A 17,488-nucleotide genomic window follows, 5' to 3' on the forward strand; every position below is an offset into this window, starting at 1 on the left:
GGGATCTTTGTGTTTTAGACGTGTTCTCTCATACAGAGACAGATGGTTAATGCTAGAGACAAGAGAAATGGGGGGAGGAGGAAGATGTTGGAAGAATTGTATAAAAAGTTCTGTAAGCAAACTAAACAGATACTAAAAGTCAGCAGATTTGTATAGAAGCAGAATAAAACAAAACCTATGTTCAGGTGACAAACTATGCAACATTCCCATTGAACAGGCATTTGTGAACAGTCTAATGACAGCATGCATTTAAAGCAAGGGATGTACTTCCAGTTTAAAAGCTCAGTGTGGGACCCTCTACTCAGAAATATAACCCACCATTGTGGTCAATGCTCATAACTGAACGGGGCACGTGTGGCGGCAGTAACCACTACCATCTCTCCTCTTGCCTAACACTGCTCAAATACTACAGATTAAAGTTGTCCAAACCTGCTAATTTGGTCATGCATGGGGTCTGCCAGACTCTTGTCTCCCCATATAGCAGCATATCTATAACACAACCCACCGTGGACAGCTTTAGTTTGTTAGATTGGATAAATATTTCCGTGGACCGTGTCAGACTGCCATCCAGCTTCTCTCAGGACAGAGAAGGATTAGCAATGGTGGTTGGTCTGCCTATGTTCTACCAAAGATGAGCAACACTGGAGGTACTCAGCACTGGTAACCTCTGCCCAATGCCTCCCCTTTAGGACCATGCACATGACCGTGTGTAGTTCTGATGCAGGGCAGAGTTTGCAGCAGAATGGGGCCTTGGGCCGGCGTTGCATCATGCAGTTTTTCACGGACCCCAAATCTGTGAAAAACAGATGAGTCAGTCCGTTGAAGAAACTTATTCGAACGACTGAACATCATCAATCATGTTGCCATTTGAAAACCCATGAATGTATATGGGTCTACTCACATGGCTGTATTTAAGGCCATAAAAACATACAAAGGGGCTTTTTTTTTTTTTGGCTGCATGGCCATTATTTACCATCTTGAGGGTAACAGCCTTGGGTGATGTCAGAGCACGCTGCATGCTCAGGATCCACTTGGCCTGCATACAGTCATGTGCATTAAGCCTAAGGCTAGTGCTATTTAAAGCCATGACGGAGGCATTAGACAGGGTTTACCAGCGACTGAGCACTTGTCAGGTTACAGGCAGCCATCAGGGCACTTGTCATAACTTGTATAATGCATTAAGCTTCTTTCCTGCTGCAACAAAAAATGCCTTGAACTGGTATGTGCCCACATCTGTAAGCCCCCCTAAGCTCTGGGAACTGTTCAGGAGACATGTCCGACCCCTCTGAATGGGGCTGAAGCTGAACAGCAATAGGAGACGCAAACCTATGTTCTAAAATAAAAATAAATTTAAATGACAAATCTGGAACTGCCAGGAAAAAAGTGGGAGAAAACGTAACTGGCTCTTGGAAAAAGGGAGGAAATTTACTATTCACATTTTATCCCACAGTGAACTTTTAGCCAAAAAGTACATCACATTCAACATATACAAAAGAAAATACAAAAACTAAAAGAAAACTAAAATACATTTACAATATATGAACCCTCTAGTATTTGTTCTTGGTACAGGGGTAAACACTTATAAAAGTTGTTTCACATAGGGATTAAAAGGAGTATATATATATAATATATATATACCTGACTAAAGCTGTCTCATGCGGATTCACAAGAACCACCCTGCGGCAGTGGACATAGCTATATATAACAATACTTTATATAGGAGTCTTAGAACATGCTACATGTATAGGCCTGCTCCATGAGTTTACTGGTAGAATGTGGCAGGCATCTTTTAATAAAGAAAAAACGCATTACAATTACAGTATATTTACTTAAAAGGGGGGAAAAGATGATAAAATCATAGAAAGAAGAAGAGTCAGGATACACACTGCCATCCAACGGCAAACAAGTCATGTTAGCTTTATGAAAACACAAAGAAAGCCATCTGGAAATGAATCCCAAGTCTGTGCCTGTATTCAGCTGGCAAATGGTACCTGTATTTTCTAAGAGAGTCTTTGGTGTGTTGGGCCTGTTAATGATTTCTACAAGTTGGTGCAGCACCAATGGAATATAAGGCTGCATTTCAGCTCCTAAAAGAAGAAAACAGGAAAAAAATAAAATAAAATAAAAAACCTCATATATTTCAATGACACAAGGGGCGCCACTAGATGTAGCCAGCCATTCTGTAAACAATGCATTGGCGTGAACTGGTCTAGCATTACATGTTTAAACATGACAACTACAAATAATGTAATGTAAATGAATGCTAAACTAAATAAGAAATATGGCTGCTCCCACTGTGTCTATAGCTGTCTCGGCATGATCTGACAGTCTTGAGGAAATCCTGCAGAAAACACTTAATTCCTTGTTGGTCCACTTGATCCTTGACTTGTGTCTAAGACAGGAGGAGCGGGAATGTCTGTGTATGCTTATATGGCTGCAGCCAATCTCTAGCCCCAGCAGTGGGCTTCACATTGGCAGTCATAATGACCGAAAAGTATGTCATGGTTGCAGTCATTTTACAACCTTATGAGAATATACACAGGTGAGATGGGCTGTGCCTCTACCCTTATGTATGAAAGACCCAGAAGGAGGATTATAAAAAGTAGACTACTACAAAAAAAAAAAACAGGACTAGGAGGAGGTCTTGACAACTACTTCACTTCTGCATGACACCAATTTTGATAAGTGTAAGATAACAAACTTAACACATACTTACCCATTTGTATAGAAATTTCACCAATTGCCCAGGTTGCGTTGTTACACACAGAAATTAGCTCAGGGTTTAAATTTGTTCCTAAAATAGGCATGAAGTCGGCTATTAAAAAAAAAAAAAAAAAAAGTTAAATATAAAAGAATGGAATATAATACAACTAATAAGTAAATCAATGAGATTATAGACCGCAATTTTTTTTTTTTTTAATCTTGCTCCATTTCCTTTCCATTCCATAAAGACTTGAGATTATTTTCTGAAACATTGCCGTTTCATGGGAATCTTTAGAAGGGAAATGTTTCTTGCACGCAAATGTAATCCTGCCCCCTCCCCACCACACACCAAGTATGTGGAAGTTGCAGATAAACTAAATGATCCCAAATGAGGCTTTGGTTTATAAGGATAAAGGGTGTCAGACTAAAACTGAATAATTGTGGAGAGTATGGGGAAACCTTTCCCTGTAACAAACTACTCCCCTGCCAAGATTCTGCACTGTGAACCAGGCGAGAGCCACCTCTGCCGAAGAACACCATCACTTATGCTCATACCAGTAATCTTGCCAAACTATCAGCCTCTACCCTTCTTTCTACGAATAGGAAATCTAATAGTCTGCCATAGATAGATTTTATAATTTATACTAAATTCATACTATCGTGTCGGGTGTCCGTAGTTTGGATTCTTGGGAGTCTACAAACGACAGACTAACTGCTAATTTCAAGGACAGAGTCCAAAGGGCCCCATGGTCTATAATGGGGTCTGTCGGGTGCCCATTCTTTTTAACAAAGCAGCAGAGAAAAGAGGGAGGAAAAAAAAACCAAAAAAAAAACAACAAAAAAAAAAAAACCTTGTGCATGCAGGACTTTTTCGTCTAGTGTACACTGCAATACAGTCTGATGTAGACTGTACCAACACTATTTGTACGTTTTTGTTTTCCTGTACATGTCCATAGATGTTCCCAATAAAACCAACAATGCTTTGTACACTGGATGCTGCAGATAGGTCTCATGTCGCCTCCTATGACTATTGGTATCTGTACTACTTTTATTGTTCTGTAATCGCATATTATAATGGAAGAAAATAAGGAGAAACTTACCAATGCATGCTTTGACATGTTGAAAACAAGCCTTGGTCAGATCTCCTAATAATGCAAAAGAACTCTGTCGTACCTCTGGCATTTTATCCTGAGAAACAAAAAGAAACAGGGTTTATTTGATGCTACATATACAGCATGCAAAGTACTACAAATACTGGTTAGTAACATAGTGCAATATCTTTCTTGGAGAAAACCATTTTCATTTTTTGGCCACTGCAAATTGCAGCACATGGACCATCAATCTCGGTTATAGGGGTGGCACTAACTGGTGACCACTGAAGAAAATGGGTGCGCTGTGCAGAGACAAATCTGACAAGGTGCACCAGCTCATTTAGATATGGAGTAAAAGTCGGCTCTCAGTTTGATGCCCTAATATTATAACCACTGTCACTAGTTCTAAATTCACTAACAGCATTATAAAGTGCAATATGGTGCACACAATATGGTTCCCCAATGACAGAGGTGCCAGATATGTGCAGATTATTGTGCAGATTAGAGATCAGATATGACAGATATAAAGAGGAACCCAGAGTTCATTCTGCATTAGTTACCACACCCTTGTCCACTTACCTGCATGCACTGGTACATTAAAGTCAGGATGTTGCTCCGCGCTACAAGCTGTTCTATGTTGCCACCAAGCCCTTCCGCCAATCCACTGAGCAAGTCTAGCGCCACAATCATAAAATCTTTATCTGGAGACTCAAACTGGTCTGGCTGAGCATTGTGCATCTTGAAAGAGGAAAAAGTAAATTATGAAACGGCAGATCTACAAGTCACTGGAAATAAGCATTGGGTAAGTATTTGGCCAGGATAAAACAAAAGGCAGTGATGGGTAAGGAAAGTGAAATATCAGAGAACCTAAAGCAACCAACGAGCAGATATGGCTCTAGAAACCATCAGCTTGGAAAGCTAAAGGTAGACCCAGATCCACTGCAGCAACCATGGTGGTGTCCAATCCAATGAATGTATTATACAGCTGGATTGAGTAATGATAAAGTGGTCAGCTACTCCCCACTCTGCCCAACAGCAGCTATACATGTTCATACACCCTACTAGAACATAGAACAGCAAAATAGTACAATCCAATGAATTCCACCGTAGTAAGAACCAAGGGGCGCACGCAGTACAAAAAAAAAAAGTAAATGTGTACCGGTTCTGTACTGTAAAGGTGTGCGCCCCCTGGATCTTACTACAGTGGAATTCATTGGATTGTACTATTTTGCACTTTTGCTATACGACTCTGTCAGGCTTGACAGTCAGCTATCCAGTGAGTGGCGACCCTGGCCAGAGGTCCTTTGATACTCTAAGTATTTATCCCCCTTCAAAAGGAGGAATGGTACCCTAACCTCTGGGGAAAGAAGTGGGGATCCATCAACAATTAGATTGTGGCTTCATACATGGGAAGCGCATCCTCTTTGGTTTTTTTCTCCACAACAATCAAGCTACTAGAACATATAGAAAGGGTATGCTGTCTTACCACAACCTCTAGAACAATACGGTTTGGTTTTTTGAGTTTTTGCAGATGGCTACAACTAAGACTTTCCTAGTTAACCAGTAAATTACATCAGTTCTCTCTTCCCCTCCATGAATTTTACAAGAATACAAGAAAGTAGATGCCTTCACATAATCTGCACAATGTTATGAGGATCTTACCATTTCTTGTTGAAGAGTCTTTTGTACCAAGTTCACACAACGCTGATACACAGGTTCACAGTAGGGCAAAAAACCAGACTGAAGTGCAGTAGCAACAGAAGATAGGCACTGAAAGGTCAAAAGGTACTCAAAGTTACTTTGCATATAAGCAATGAGAAAAATGCTGTTTAATATGCCAAACTGTGAGGTAGGACTTGCATCTATCAGACAATTATGGCATATACAAAACAATAAGGCTTTATTGGCATAACCGGAAACACAATCGGCATTACCAAAGCAAAAAGAGTGGTTGGGGTGAAGGGAGGGGGCATGGAGTGGGTGATTTTGGAGGAGTAGTCTTTGGGGTCTCTTCGTTCTGGTTTGGGTCATGTGGGTATGGGCGGGCGTAGGGTGGGTGATAAAAGGGTTTAATAGTCTTTTGGAATATTCTTTAAAACAAGAATAGTCACATTATAAACATCATCACACCAACACATCACAACATGATCATTTTATCTGAAAGACCATAAGAGACTACAACTCCCACAGGACAAATGTCTGCTGTTAAAAAGTTTTCTGAAATTGGAAATTTGTCACTTGAGGGAGGGAGAGAACAAAATGACACCTGCAAATCAAACCAATGCATAGTCCTTGCCTCAAGTAAAGGGAAGAGATCCTTGTCTTCATCCTTTAAAACGTTCCATTTCTGGATAAGTGGAGGCATTAGCATCTGAATATATTCCTACAAAAACATGGGAACGTTAGCTTTTCATATGCACCAAAAGGAGCAATAAATCCACAATAAAGACAAGACAGATGAACAGGACAAACACTTAAACGATACATTAATACTGAGAAAGAACATCCCAGATCTAATACTCACTGGCTTATTTAAGTGGTGTCCAACAGAATCTGCTAATGTCCCTATAGCATCATAAAGGATGAGCAGGTTTTTATGCTGGTATTTACTAAATGCGAAGACCAAAGTATCCAAAATGTAAGCCAAGTAAGGGACAAGCTCTGTACAAGCCTCTTCTTCTAAGGTAGCAAAGGCACTAAGGAATAAAAGGAACTCAATTCAGTACATAGGTAAAAGGTTCAGTGCATATGTCCAGGGAATGTCGACTTTATTAAGGCTGGGGCCACACATTGCAGTTACACAGCGGATAACCCACTGCAAATTACAGCAGTGACGTGGATGGGATTTCACACAAAGCAGAGAGGGGAAAAGAGAGAAAACAAAACAAAAACAAAAAACAAAAACACATACACACACACTGAGGATTCAATTACTTTTGAGGAAATGGTTGAAAAACCGACCCAGCTGCAGGGGTTAGTCAGCAATAGCCAAGCTGTAGGATACCCCACAATGCACTGCCATGTGTGGCCATACACCTATTGTCATAAAGTACCTGCATAAAGTTAGTCTTTTTTTTTTCTTTTTTGACAGGTAAAGCCAATCAAGTTACAAGTTCTCCAAAATTTGAGTGCATATGGCATAGGCACCTGTGATGTAGGTCAATGCAGACCAGACCACACACACTCAAGGCCCAAATCGGGCTGACTGCTTGTAATAAGATCTGTAGCGAATGTAAAATAACCAGTCTGCATCATTACCTGCAAGCAGCTTCTTGTACTCTCTTGTTGCTGTCGAGGATTCGTTTTAGCAGCTCTGTCATTAATGGCTTTAAATACATGTCTGGGGGCTGGCTAACTACCCAGTGTGCATAGCGACTAAGGGTCCAACAGGTAATGGAGCGCACAAGAGCCTTTTTATCAGAAAGGCACTGAATAAGGTGAGGGATGAGTTCGGGGAGGTATGGGATCATACCCTGCATGCAACCTAAAATAGAAAAGATTGCAATATAAACAAAAAAGGTTAGAAAACGCTGTTTTAATTAAACTTTCATAAATACATGCACTTTTAGTGAAATACTCCCAATACTAATCCTAAGGGAGATCAATGATTCGTGTGCAATTTTTTTCCCTCCATGAACACTTGAATAGAAAAATCCTTCACGTTACACTACTCCTGCAGTGTAAAGATTAAGATGATCGGCAGTACATTGCCATGAAAATAGGGATGTAGCCCTGATCATGAGTACAGTCATACATTGTATATTGTAGTTAGAATTGTTCCTCCCCGATTCATTTTGCATCGGTCTATATAATTCGGCCAATGAGAGCTGATCGACAAATTTCCTGCAGATTACCATCTGACCTGGCCAAGTCGTCACCCCCACTGCCCTTCCATCTGTAAACCTCAGATTTTACCGTCCCAGCTTATCATAAGGATGTATAATGCTTGTAACTGCCCTGGTCCATGGCAAGGCTTGTGCTCTTTTCTCAGCCATTCAATTCTAAACAGGCTGATGGAGGGGCCTTTATCCTCATAAAGGCTAAAAATATTTCTGTTTAAACCGATATAACAAGGTATCATACAATTTTGGGGGTTTTTGGCACAAAAGTATTTAACATCACAATTTTTCTCCTAGCCAACACAGTACTACATTATTTCCTAACCTGTCCAGTTGGCAGATTATAAGATTTAAAATGGCAGGAACATTCCTGTAGCTTTCTTTTTCAATGATCAGACTAGATTTAGTTGCTGAAGTCTAATCTGAAGGGCAGCAGAGCAGTAAATAACTGAAAGAATGAAGCAGAAATCTAATAAGTTAAGGTTCGAGCCTTCTGATTTATGACATGGTTTTACATTTTCCTGGCTTGGAATAGTGTAGGAAGAATCGCAACACTGTTGAGAGTCAGGAAAGGCTTCTCTGTCTTGCCATCCGTTACAATAAATAAAAACAGCAAAATGTCTTCACTGGTATAACACAGACTTCTGAAACACAAGAAATAAATGTATAGAAACACTAACCTTCTGCAATTGCACCAAGAACCAAAATTCCAGATTCCTTTACTACCCATTCAGGATGGAAAAGTAATTCTTTCAATAGAGGCAAAATGTGTGGCAAAAGGTCATCCCGAAACACATTCGCGAGCACATCAAGAGCAGCAGCTGAACACTTCCCTGGGTAGAAAGCAAGAAAAACAAAGGCTTGTTAAAGTGAAATTGCTTCAAAGACACAAGCAGATTTTTGACCAGAGAAATACCTGTTAAAAGGGAGTCAGATGCCAAAAAACGTATCAAACCAATGCAGCCATAGTATATCATGCTGAACACAATCATACATTTAGAAAGCCCAACAGAGGCGCCACTTCCTCGAAATAGCCATATTTATAAATGTGCAAATGAGGCTCAAGTGCAATGGGGATAGGCCTGGAGCCTCCAAAGGCGGTGTTCAGATTTGAAACAGAGGTCTGTCACGCCCACATGGCACTTGAGCATTATTAGCATATTTATATAAGCAGTATAATGCACTCTACAACAGCCCGTGGCTGCTTTAAGGGAGCCTGTCACCATCATACTCTATATCACAATCAGAGTCTAGGAAACTTACTTATATTCCAATCTGATATAGTTTCATCATCGTCATCAAGATCATCCTCATCATCATCCTCTTCAATGCCATCTTCTTCATGTGGCTGAGCCACTGTTCGCGATCTGTGAAACCGAGGCCGTATGTCCTGCTCACTGTCTGGAACAGCCTCATCCTCTTCCACGTCACCCTGGATGATGACATTTTATGGTACATGATTAACATTACTACACAGACAAGTGGGATTAACTTTTTTTTAATGGAAATTCTGTACCATCCACTCACCTTGAGCAATATAATATCTATCTCCGAATATTTCATTCCATTTACCAACACGGGTATCAACCTAAGAGACAAACCATTTATTTATAAGCAGTAGTTTGCCACGTGCTCAAAAGTCTCACTGACATAAGAGGTTACACTGCTGGATCACGAAAACCCAACAACAAAATAAGAAAAATCACTTACTTTGTAAGATGTCTGCATAGAACTTCTTTACAAATAGGCTGTTCAGCCAGAGTCAGCCAAAACTCGCACGCCTCCAAAGCAACATTTTCATCTTGATCCTGTGTTCTTTGCAGCATGTACTATAGTTGGGGGAAAAAAACAAAACAAAAACCATTATACATATAGACCACCCCTTCCATGCCTCAGGAAATCATTCTAGAGCACGGTTCCAGAAAAGATTCACTGTTCCTCTATTAGTCCTCTTAGAAATGAATGCATAAATTGACAATTGGTAACATTCCTAATAGCGCCTGACACCAGCAGCCCTATCCAGACAGGCTCAATGGGCAAGGACAAACCTACAAGCTGTAACGCCCAGCTGTCAACGTACTCAGTCCTTAGGATACGTCAGCAATATATCAGTGGTGGTCTGGAAAATGGAAACCCCACTGATCAATTGCATGACACAGGCAGTCATCAACTCACTCTATATCAAGAACAGCAGCACACATTTTAGAGTGGATGTGGCTGGTACTGTAGCTCCATGCAGGTCACGCGACTAATGTGCTAGAGCCCCACTGACCTGATTGATGTTAAAAGGGAACCTGTTAAGTCATATTTAAGTTTCCGCTTTATACTGAAAAGTCAAGGATATGGTCCTATCTATGACAGCTCTCTCTATTCACAGTCAGAGGAGAAGTTCGCAATCACTGATAGGATCTCCTCCTTGGTGATCAGAGATTTCTATAAGTTATACTGAATCTTATCAATGTGCAGCTCCTGCTCTATAACATGCTGCCTGCAGATTGGACTGCATTTTCTATGTGGTAAGTTATGGAAAATCCTCTTATATTAGAGTGACTTGTGAGTTAGTGCCCCAACTGTAATCTATACACACACACGAAGTTTAATAGTGGTCTACATGCTGTAATGGAAATCTGCTCCGTGTACTACTTTCAATGAATATTCAATATAAAGGTCAATAGGCACCAAACCACTCACCTCAACAATATTATGCATGTGTGGAAGCAGGCGGTCCATTCGGACTTCAAGCAGCATGACAAGAGCTCTGCAGACATTTTTACGAACTTCTGGTTCTTCATCAGTGGCCAACGCAAACAAGTTCTGCAGATAGAAAAAAAAAAAAAAAGAAAAAACAAAAAACCACAACCTTTAAAAGCCATTTTCCTGTTAATTTATTCCACATCCACAGTATAAGAGTTAAGTAAGGGTCTGATTACTGAGAATCTGCAAGTCCTTCCAAGGCAATAGGGGTCGTGAACATGCGTAGCCACCACTCTATTCACATTGTACACTCAGGGGAACTTGCGGGCGCAGTTCTTCTCATCTCTAAATGTCCGAAATGTCAGACTATCAGAGGTCGCACACATTCGCTTTCCACAGAATAGGGGAATATTGTCTAATATTAGAAATACCCCTTTTTACAGGGACCTCCCCCAAAGCCTGTTTAATTGTCACCATTATGTTACGAGCACATTACAGTGATAAGCGTCACACCTTTGTTATGCAAGTTACTGTTGTAGATTTGGAGGAAAATTTTGAAGTCTTATGCAAATTAGGCAGTGGTGCACCAGAGGCGGGCCTTTAGCATCCTAGAGCACTCTTCTTGCCGCTTAGTTCCCTACCAGCCCATGCAGTGAGAGTGGATCCTCCAACAACTATGACAAGCACTCATCCTACTTTAGTAGCAAAAGCAGTGGTCCCTGGTGATGAGCACCATATCTTTGTTATATATCACTGTAATGTGATCTGTAATATTGTGGTAGTAGTTATATGTGCTTGGGAACGGTGGTAGCCACGCTAACACATCAGAAAACCCACCTAAAACACACAGTCCATTTTATCTGAATAGTAAATAAGTTAGTCCTATAGACTATACTGCATACTACACATTTATCAAGTAATGCAAAACCCAAAAAACACTAGGATGTAAAGATCTCCTCCCAGGGTTCAGCCCTAAAGCATGACCTTAAATGCCAGTCATGAAATAAATCTTATTGGAAAGTCTGAAACTCCCAAAGCTCCTTCTTCTCAGTAACACTCCCTAGCAATACTATTCTAATCACTGTAACAATTGGCATATGTCACAACATCTGTTAATGTTCATAAGACATGAATTACACAGACAATATTTAACAAGGGCCTTAATCCAATTACAAAGCGTCACTTGAAATTCGGGTGCTGCCGAAACAATGAGTACTAACAAGTGCCAATGTTAAAGGACTAAAGACTAGTGAATGAATGTTCTAGAAGTGTGCTTTGGGTTTGTCTATGCATGGTTGAAATGATCTAATGGAAACGGCTAAAAGGTACAGTCTGTCTACCATTTGGAGTCTGTGGCACTTTAGTTGTAGGATCATACCTCAATAAATGAATCAATATGCAACATAAGAGCTTGAGTTCTTCCAATGATGAATTGATTTACACAGGCAACAGCGTGCGACCTAAGTGGAAGCAAAAATTGGTCAGACTTGCCAACAAAAGTTATCCATCCAATCACATTGCTTATGTTTATTAAGGAGATTTAGAAGTATGACAAAGAACAGTCTATATTGCCTGATCTAACATCAGTACTAGGCCAAAGCAACTGCATTCTGGGTGGTACAATGGAAGAAGTGACCATTCAATAACTAGTGAGCATGGAGCACTGGTACGATTATGTAGGTCCTGAGCAGGATACTCATGGGGCAATATAGGGTAGTCTTGACAAATGGGATGCCCAAAATGCAACTGCATCACCCTACGACTGATGTTCATTTGGATCAAGAATAACACTGAATGGACACATTAAACCACGTCAAGTGTCTGTGACATTGTGGTGCTGGTAGAAGGTGGTTACTAAGAACGTATACATCAAAATCTCAATCAACGGCTATGAAAATCTATATAGTTGATGCCAAGACGGGAATGGATCCAGTTAAAGGGGATAGATATAGATATAGAGAATATATATATATATATATATATATATATATATATATATATATATATATATATATATGTATGTATGTATATGTGTATGTCACTTCAAATCACATTTTGACAAAATCGCCAACCCAAAGAACCAGTGGCCATGAAGGTAATATATAGGCGTAAAGAGCAATGTAATAACCACATGAGGACCGCCGTACGTAAATTTACGGCCTCATGTGCTGGTACCTAAAGACCGGACTATTGCCGAAATACGTCCGGCCTTTAGGTACCTTTCTGGCGGGGGGAGGGGTGCGGGGGGGACAGGGGTTAGGTGTTACTAACACCTAACCCCTTCCTCCATAACGTCCAGTCGGAACTGAGTCCGACTGGAAGTTTTAACCCTTTCGATCGCGCCGTGAAACATCACGGCGCGATCGAAAGGCATCCGCCGACAATTAAATCAGATCGGCACCCCCCGCGGCGAGATCGGAGGGTGCCGATAGCAGTAAAAGGTAGTCTGGGGTCTGGCCAGTGACCCCAGACTGCCCGAAGCCCCCACATACCTGGTGATCCTGCCAGGACCTTCTGATGTCAGGCTGTGCGTCTACACAGCCTGACATCCTGCTACGGAATGCCATGTGGGACACCTGCAGGCTGTGTCTCACATGGCATTCTATATCAGCAAAGTATTGCTGATTGAAGTGTCCTAAATGGACACATGAAAAAGTAAAAAAAAATGTAAAAAAAATAAAATGAAGTGTATGAAAAAAATTAATAAAGTTATAAAGCCCAAAAATCCCTTTTTCTCAATAGAAAATGAATTATATAAAAAAAGAACTCAAAAGTAATAAAAACAATGCATATTTGGTATTGTCGCGTCCGTAACAATCTGTACAATAAAACTGAAATAATATTTAATGTACACGGCGAACGCCGGAAAAAAAAAACGGAAAAAACTCGCCGGAAGTAATGATTTTTCGCCATCTCACCATACAAAATATGCTATAAAAAGTGATCAAAAAGTCATATGCATCCGACAACAGTACCAATAAAAAGCGCAGGTTGTCCCGCAAAAAATAAGCCCTCAACCAACTCTGTCAACCGAAAAATAAAAATGTTACGCCTCTTAGAAGATGCGATGCAAAAAACATTGATTTATGTCCCCAAATGTGTTTTTCCTCTGCAGAACTAGTAACACATAAAAAAATACTATAAATGAGGTATCGCCGTAACCGTACCGACCCGCAGAATAAAGGGAACATGTTACTTATACTGTACGCTGCATGGCGCAAAATTAAAAAAGTAAAACTCAATGCCAGGATTGATTTTTTTTTTTTTAAATCCAGCAAAAAAGGGTTAATAAAATGTATTCAATAAGATGTAGACACCCAAAAATGGTGTCATTACGAAATGCATCTCATCCCGCAAAGAATAAGCCCTTATATGGCCACGTCACCAGAAACATAAAGAAAATATAGCATCTCACAATGTGAAGACAAAAACCCTCAAAAATCGCCAAATTATTAGAACACAACTGGGTGCGTCATGTAGGGAATATATAAGCTGTGTGAGCGGATATCAGGGGACACCCCAGATTTACAGCTTATGAGGGAACAGACACCAGAAGTGACCCCTAAAGTGACCCCCAGAGTGACTCCCCCAATCATAGGAGCTACGGGGACATAGTAGGGAATTTGGTGTTTGCAATGTCCTCCGCACAGCTTATATATTCCCTCTTCGCCATCCGCTGTGCAGTCACATCCGGGATACTAATACTCACTACACCCCCTGATAAATTCTTTGAGGGGTGCAGTTTTCAAAATGGGGTCACTCCTGGTACCCCATGGAATCCACTTTTCTGGTACCTTACAGGCTCTACAAACATGACATGGCGTCCAGATACCAAACATCTGAATCTGTGCTCCAAAAGCCGCATAGCGCTCCTTCCCTTCTGCACCCTGCTGTACGTCCAAACTGCAGTTTATGACACATGTATGACATATGTATGACACTGGTGTACCCCCGGATAACGGACATAATGTCATATGTGGGTATAAACTGATACTAGGGCACAGCCGGACACAGAAGGGAAGAAGGGTCATTTGGTTTTTGGAGCACAGACGGTTTGGTTTTTGGATGCCATGACACTTTTGTAGAGCTGAAACGCCAGTAATTTGGAATCCCCTGATAAATTACCTTATTTTGGAAACTACACCCCTGAAGGATTTATCCAGGGGTACAGACAGCATTTTTAACCCCCAAGTGTTGCTATAACTTTATATATATAACTATAACTGTAGTGGATTGTGAGAGGTGAAAATGACCATTTTTCCAGGAATACGTCCTTTCAGTGCGTAATATGTTGTGCCCACCTTGTATCAGAGATGAACGCTCTAAAAGCTGTTGTGCCTGGGATACCCGTTTAACAGTTTTTGGAGTGTCTCTGCTGACATAAGTCGGGCACAACATGTTGCACACTGAAATGGCAAATCTGTAAAATTTTCATTTTTAACTTCTCTATCAGTTGCGATTTCATTTCTGGAAACTAAATAAATGCAACACTCAAGGGTTAAAAATTCTCGCTACACCACTTGATAAATCCCATCAGTGGGGTAGTGTCCAAAATAGGGTGACATGTCTGCGGATTCCACTTTATTGGCAATTCAGGGGCTTTGCAAAAGTGGCATGGTGTGCTCCAAAAACCAATATAGCGCTCCTTTCCTTCTGTCCCCGGCTGTGCCCAAACAGCCATTTCTACCCACATATGGCATTAAGTACGTTATCCGGGGTACACCAGTGTCATACATGTGGGCATACACTGCTATTTGGGTACCCAGCAGGGTGCAGATGTGAAGGAGCAATATGTGCTTTTGGAGTGAAGATTTAGATTCTTCGTTTTTGGACACCACGTCACATTTGCAGAGACCCTAAAATTGCCCCTACAAAATGGGGTCACTTCTTGGTGAATTCCAGTTTACTGGAACCTCCAGGGCTCTGCAAAAACATCATGGCGCCCAGAGGGTCCCTCTAAATCTGTACCCCAAAAGCTAAAACGCACAGTGGTCCTTCCCTTCTGAGCCCTGCTGTGTGCCCAAGCAGCAGTTTACACCCACATATATAATTTTTTGACCCCCGGGATGGCCCACTTAATAGTTTTAGGAGTGCAGGTCTCTGACAACACAAAGTGGGTGCAACGTATTGGGCACCGAAATGGCATATTTTTAAAAATTTCAATTTTCATTTTGTACATTAATTTTTGGGAAGCATTTTAGGCTCAAAATGATAATACCCCTTGATACATTCCTTGACAGGTGTAGTTTCTAAAATGGGGTCACTTTTGAGGGGTTTCCATTGTATTGATACTTTAGGGGCTCTGCAAATGCGACATGGCACCTCAAAACTATTCCAGCAATATATGCCCTCCAAAATCCAAATAGCGCTCTTTCCATTCTGAGCCCCAGCATGTACCCATACAGCAGATTTTGGCCACATATGGGGTATTGCCGTGTTCAGAAGAAATTGTGTAACAAACTGTGGGGGGCTTTTAATTCTTAAACTATTTGCAAAATTAAAACTATGGCGCTAAATGGACGATTTATTGGGAAAAAAAGTAATTTTTCATTTTCACGTCCCAATGTTAATAAAATCTGTGAAACACCTGTGAGGCCAAAATACTCACTCTACCCCTAGACAAATTCTATGAGGGGTGTAGTTTCCAAAATGGGGTCACTTATAGGGGGTTTCCACTGTATTGGTACTTTAGGGGCTCTGCAAAAGCGACATGGGACCTGAAAAATATTCCAGCAAAATCTGCCCTCCAAAAGCCAAATAGCCCTCTTTCCATTCTGAGCCCCGCCATGTTCCCATACAGCAGATTATGACCACATATGGGGCATTTCTGTGTTCAGCAGAATTTGTGTAACGAACTTTAGGGAGCTTTTTCTCCTTTATCCTCTTGTGAAAATTAAAAATTTGGGGCTAAATTGACAGTTTGTTGGAAAAAAAGTAATTTTTCATTTTCATGGCCCAATGTTAATAAAATCTGTGAAACAGCTGTAGGGTCAAAATGCTCACTCTACCCTTTAATATGTTCTGTGGGGGGTATAGTTTCCCAAATGGGGTCACTTTTAGGGGGTTTCCACTGTATTGGTACTCTAGGGGCTCTGCTAATGCGACATGGCACCTAAAATTATTCCAGCAAAATCTGCCATCCAAAAGCCAAATAGCGCTCCTTCCATTCTGAGCCCCGCCATGTTCCCATACAGCAGATTATAGCCACATATGGGGTATTGCCGTGTTCAGGAGAAATTGTTTAACAAACTGTGGGGGGCTTTTACTCCTTTATCCCCTTGTGAAAATGAAAACTTTGGAGATAAAGTGACATTTTAGTAATTTTTCATTTACACATCCCAATGTTAGTAAAATCTGTGAAACAACTGTAGGGTCTAAATGCTGACTATACCTCTTGATGAATTCTGTGAGGGGTGTGGATTCTAAAATGGGGTCACTTTTGGGGGGTTTCCATTGTTTTGGTACTCTAGGGTCTCTGCAAATAAGGCATGGCGCTGAAAATTATTCCAGCAAAATCTGCTGTTCAAACACCCAGTGTCGCTCCTTCCCTTCCATGCACTGCCGTGTGCCCAAAAATCAGTTTACACCCACATGTGGGGTATTTCTGTGCACGGGAGAAATTGCACAATAAACTGTCAGATGCATTTTCTCCTTCAACCCTTTGTGAATGTGTTAATTTTGGGTCTAAATGAATGTATTAGTGAAAAAAAATGAAATGTCTAAATTTCACTGCCATATTATTTTTATTCTTATGAAATGCTTAAAGGGTTAACAAACATCCCAAATGCTGTTTTGAATAATTTGAGGGGTGCAGTTTTGAAAATGGGGTAATTTATGGGGGTTTCTATTATACAGGCCTTTATAATTACTTTCAGAACTGAAGTGGTCCCTAAAAAATTGGTTTGGAGAATTTTCTTGTAAATCTGGAAAATTGCTGTTACACTTGTAAGCCTTGTGACGTCCAAAATAAATTAAAAGACAATCAAAATATGATGCCAATATAAAGCAGAGATATGGGAGATAATATTTATTCATGTATTTGGATGGTATGACTATCTGCCTGAAAAGCAGATAATTTCACATTTTGAAAATTGCAATTTTTTTCAAATTTCCATCAAATTTCCTAGTTTTTTTTATAAATAAATGCAAAAATATTGATTA

At 40.5% G+C, this 17,488-nt stretch overlaps 1 protein-coding gene across 2 annotated transcripts in view; it reads right to left on the reverse strand.

The window, feature by feature from the left end:
• Positions 1-17,488, reverse strand: part of TNPO1 (transportin 1) — a 50,713-nt gene that overhangs the window by 10,608 nt on the left and 22,617 nt on the right. For both annotated transcript variants that reach the window (XR_012715445.1, XM_075270587.1), the window contains exons 6-19: positions 11,706-11,787; positions 10,325-10,447; positions 9,344-9,462; positions 9,161-9,221; positions 8,897-9,065; positions 8,314-8,466; positions 7,053-7,278; positions 6,319-6,490; positions 6,091-6,177; positions 5,457-5,564; positions 4,374-4,532; positions 3,804-3,891; positions 2,717-2,815; positions 1,992-2,087 (exon numbers count right to left, since the gene is read on the reverse strand). Coding sequence is in view for 1 of the 2 variants with exons in the window: in XM_075270587.1 (XP_075126688.1) it covers positions 1,992-2,087; positions 2,717-2,815; positions 3,804-3,891; positions 4,374-4,532; positions 5,457-5,564; positions 6,091-6,177; positions 6,319-6,490; positions 7,053-7,278; positions 8,314-8,466; positions 8,897-9,065; positions 9,161-9,221; positions 9,344-9,462; positions 10,325-10,447; positions 11,706-11,787 (1,742 nt within the window). In the remaining variant the exon portion in view is untranslated. The remainder of the gene's footprint in view (positions 1-1,991; positions 2,088-2,716; positions 2,816-3,803; positions 3,892-4,373; positions 4,533-5,456; positions 5,565-6,090; positions 6,178-6,318; positions 6,491-7,052; positions 7,279-8,313; positions 8,467-8,896; positions 9,066-9,160; positions 9,222-9,343; positions 9,463-10,324; positions 10,448-11,705; positions 11,788-17,488) is intronic.

Source organism: Leptodactylus fuscus, chromosome 1 (assembly GCF_031893055.1).
Source record: "Leptodactylus fuscus isolate aLepFus1 chromosome 1, aLepFus1.hap2, whole genome shotgun sequence".
Lineage (NCBI taxonomy): Eukaryota > Metazoa > Chordata > Amphibia > Anura > Leptodactylidae > Leptodactylus > Leptodactylus fuscus.